The 2,692-nt window shown below is 37.2% G+C and overlaps 1 protein-coding gene across 1 annotated transcript in view; it reads left to right on the top strand.

Moving 5' to 3' along the window:
* Positions 1-592: 592 nt before the first annotated feature.
* The window catches only part of tmc3 (transmembrane channel like 3), a 48,949-nt gene continuing 46,849 nt past the window's right edge, over positions 593-2,692 (top strand). The window contains exon 1 of the mRNA XM_023393244.2: positions 593-796. Coding sequence (XP_023249012.1) covers positions 675-796 — 122 coding nt within the window. The 5' untranslated portion in view covers positions 593-674. The remainder of the gene's footprint in view (positions 797-2,692) is intronic.

Genomic DNA, 2,692 nt, shown 5'->3' with positions numbered 1-2,692 from the left:
AGAGATAGTACTTGTATAGCCTAAGAAAGTAGAGTTACCTTTGAAAAAAGTGTTAATAAACTGCTAATCATTATATCCTTAAAATAACAGTTTTTGCTGTATTTACAAAAACGGCAGGAAACTATTATGTCAGCAAAAGCAAGGTACTAGTTAAATAATGGCAACCTCGCTTCCAGTTCTTTACTGGTACTGCAAAATATGTAACAGTGCACACAAACACACACACACACACACACACACACACACACATATATATGCTACAGTATATATCTGAACAACATATTTCTTCAGCTTTATAAAAAATTAAATTAACAATTCCAGGTTTTAATTATAACATTTTATTTAACATTGAAATGATATCGTTCGTAAACTATTAAAGTTGTAGTTGAAACTGTCAAAACGAACACTGATGAGGGAGCTGAAGTGTGGTGTGTTTTGTACTGTCCCTTTAAGCAGTCAGTATGCCTGTGATTGGGCTGATGAGTGAGTGTGTGTCGGTCTGTGCTGCTGTAGTGTGTGACGCTCCAGTTGGGCTCCAGAGCAGCAGGTTGACCCAGCTCAGACACCCCACACCATTAGGGCTGAGCAGCAGTAGCAGGCAGTTTCTGCTCACACACTGACCTGCACACGCTACTTTCACAACCACATGCACACACACTCTGAGCAGCAGCAGCATGAGTACAGTGTCTGAGCCTTGGGTCGGCAGCAGCAGGTCTCTGTCTGCAGCCAAGAGACATAAGAGTATCAGGAAGAACTCCAGGAGGATTTATTCAGCCTTCCAGGACCACCAGCAGGGGTGAGTCTGCTCACTCTTCTCTTGATCAGTCTTTTTTATTTCTGCTTTACGCTCTGTGTCTCTGTCCACTACCCTGTGTTCCTGTGGGGACGTGCTGACCTGTAGGTCCTCTTTGTAAATTTAGTCTGAACTCATTCGGCTTGGGTGGTTATCCAAGAGTTTGACAAAAAAATCGAAACATGTGTTCATCAGTTTCAAATCAAGTGTTTGCTGTAAAGAAAGAAATGTACTATATCTGCATGAATACAGTTCAACATGCGCCTAATCAGTGTATTACTCCACTTTTTCATTGATATGCCATTCACCATTTGGTTGAATTTTGATAATATCTTATCAAAGTTAATCCAGGGATTTGAACATATATGGGAATGGCTGCAACAAGCAGTGAATTTTTCTTTCTTTCTTTTTTATTGAAAAGTCCATGGTTCTCTATTTGTTATTGTGATGTCTTTGAATTATTGCATGCAGAGATAACTGATGTATCATTCATTCATTTTTTCAACAATCAACCAAACTGCATCAGAAATTCCATCATCTTCCTCACTCTCATTTATGTAGATATTTCTCAAATAAGACATCAGATTAATTTAAGGTCCCAAACAGCTGTACCCAGGACAGCGTGTAACTGCTATTGTTTCCACCTTGTGTGTGTTTGCGTGGTAATATTAAATCAAAAATGTAAAAGTATGAGTGCTCATGGGTCAGAATGTCAACATGTTGATAGGCTTCATGGCTTCATGGCTTGACTAAGTCAAAAATAAACCAATCAGCCACAACATTAAAACCAGTTCCCTGTTCTGATGTTGTGGCTGTAGACAGAATATATACAGTACGGATCAGTACTATTGGCAGTTAGGAAATGTATGACCATTCTCCAGAGATCTTCTCATCTTCATTTGTAATATTATATACAATTTGCTGCCTAACAAATAAATTAAACATTATGTCAAGTTGAACAGTGAAAGTTGGAGATTCTGGCTGTTCTTGGTTGCTTGGTTTACCATTTTACATATCAATATACTCTATATGTATCCCTGATTGTTTTTGTTTACTTCATTATTTACATGTTGATGTTTGAGGAGGGAGGGGTTCAGACAAGGGATTTTGCCATTGTGCAGAATATCCTGTCTCTTTGTCAGGTCTTTATTTATTATAATTTTAATTTTTTATTTATTTCTGATATATAATTCAGGTCTGCACAACATGATGCCAGTCAATCTAATTACCTTCTAATCAGAAGTAATTGGTCATTTGAAATGTTTCTAATATGACTGTTTCTTTGATGCACACACCTTAAGTCCGCAAGCGATACAAGGACACACTGTAACATCTGTTCTTCCACAGTAAACTGAAATGTAAACTGAGACAGTTAGAACTGTAAACCAAATCAGCCAAGCATCAAATAATCTCACTGGTAATCTCACTATAGTATAGTTTCCATCACAGTTCTGCACAAAACATTTTTTTTTTTTTTAAAGAAGTTGACAAAACACAGAAGGAAAGGGTTTGTGTTTCCATTGAGTTATGTTCTGTGTATAAAGCTGAGTTTCTCCTGTCGCAATATAGTAGTAGTAGTTGTTTTTATCCACACACAATACAGTAAATTTAAACAATATGGACAGAAAAAACTATGTCAACACAATCTGTGTATTAAGTAGTGACTGAATGCCAACACGAAATGCTCATACAGTATATACGCCTACGTTCTTATCAATTACCCATCAAAAAGAAAAGAAAATCATTCAATCTTGAAACCCTTGAAACCTTAACCAGTAACTAGAAAATTCCAGGGAAATTTTGAGTGCCACGGGGGCTACTGCCGGGATGAGTACATGATTTATTTCCAGTGTTCAAAAGTCACCCTGATCATATTCTGGTTTTGAGAAATGTCTTGAT

The sequence above is a fragment of the Seriola lalandi genome, unplaced genomic scaffold (assembly GCF_002814215.2).
Source record: "Seriola lalandi dorsalis isolate HSWRI2012SDOR001 ecotype SW California unplaced genomic scaffold, Sedor1 jcf7180002054931, whole genome shotgun sequence".
Classification (NCBI taxonomy): domain Eukaryota; kingdom Metazoa; phylum Chordata; class Actinopteri; order Carangiformes; family Carangidae; genus Seriola; species Seriola lalandi.
This window is presented reverse-complemented; position numbering and strand designations above follow the sequence as displayed.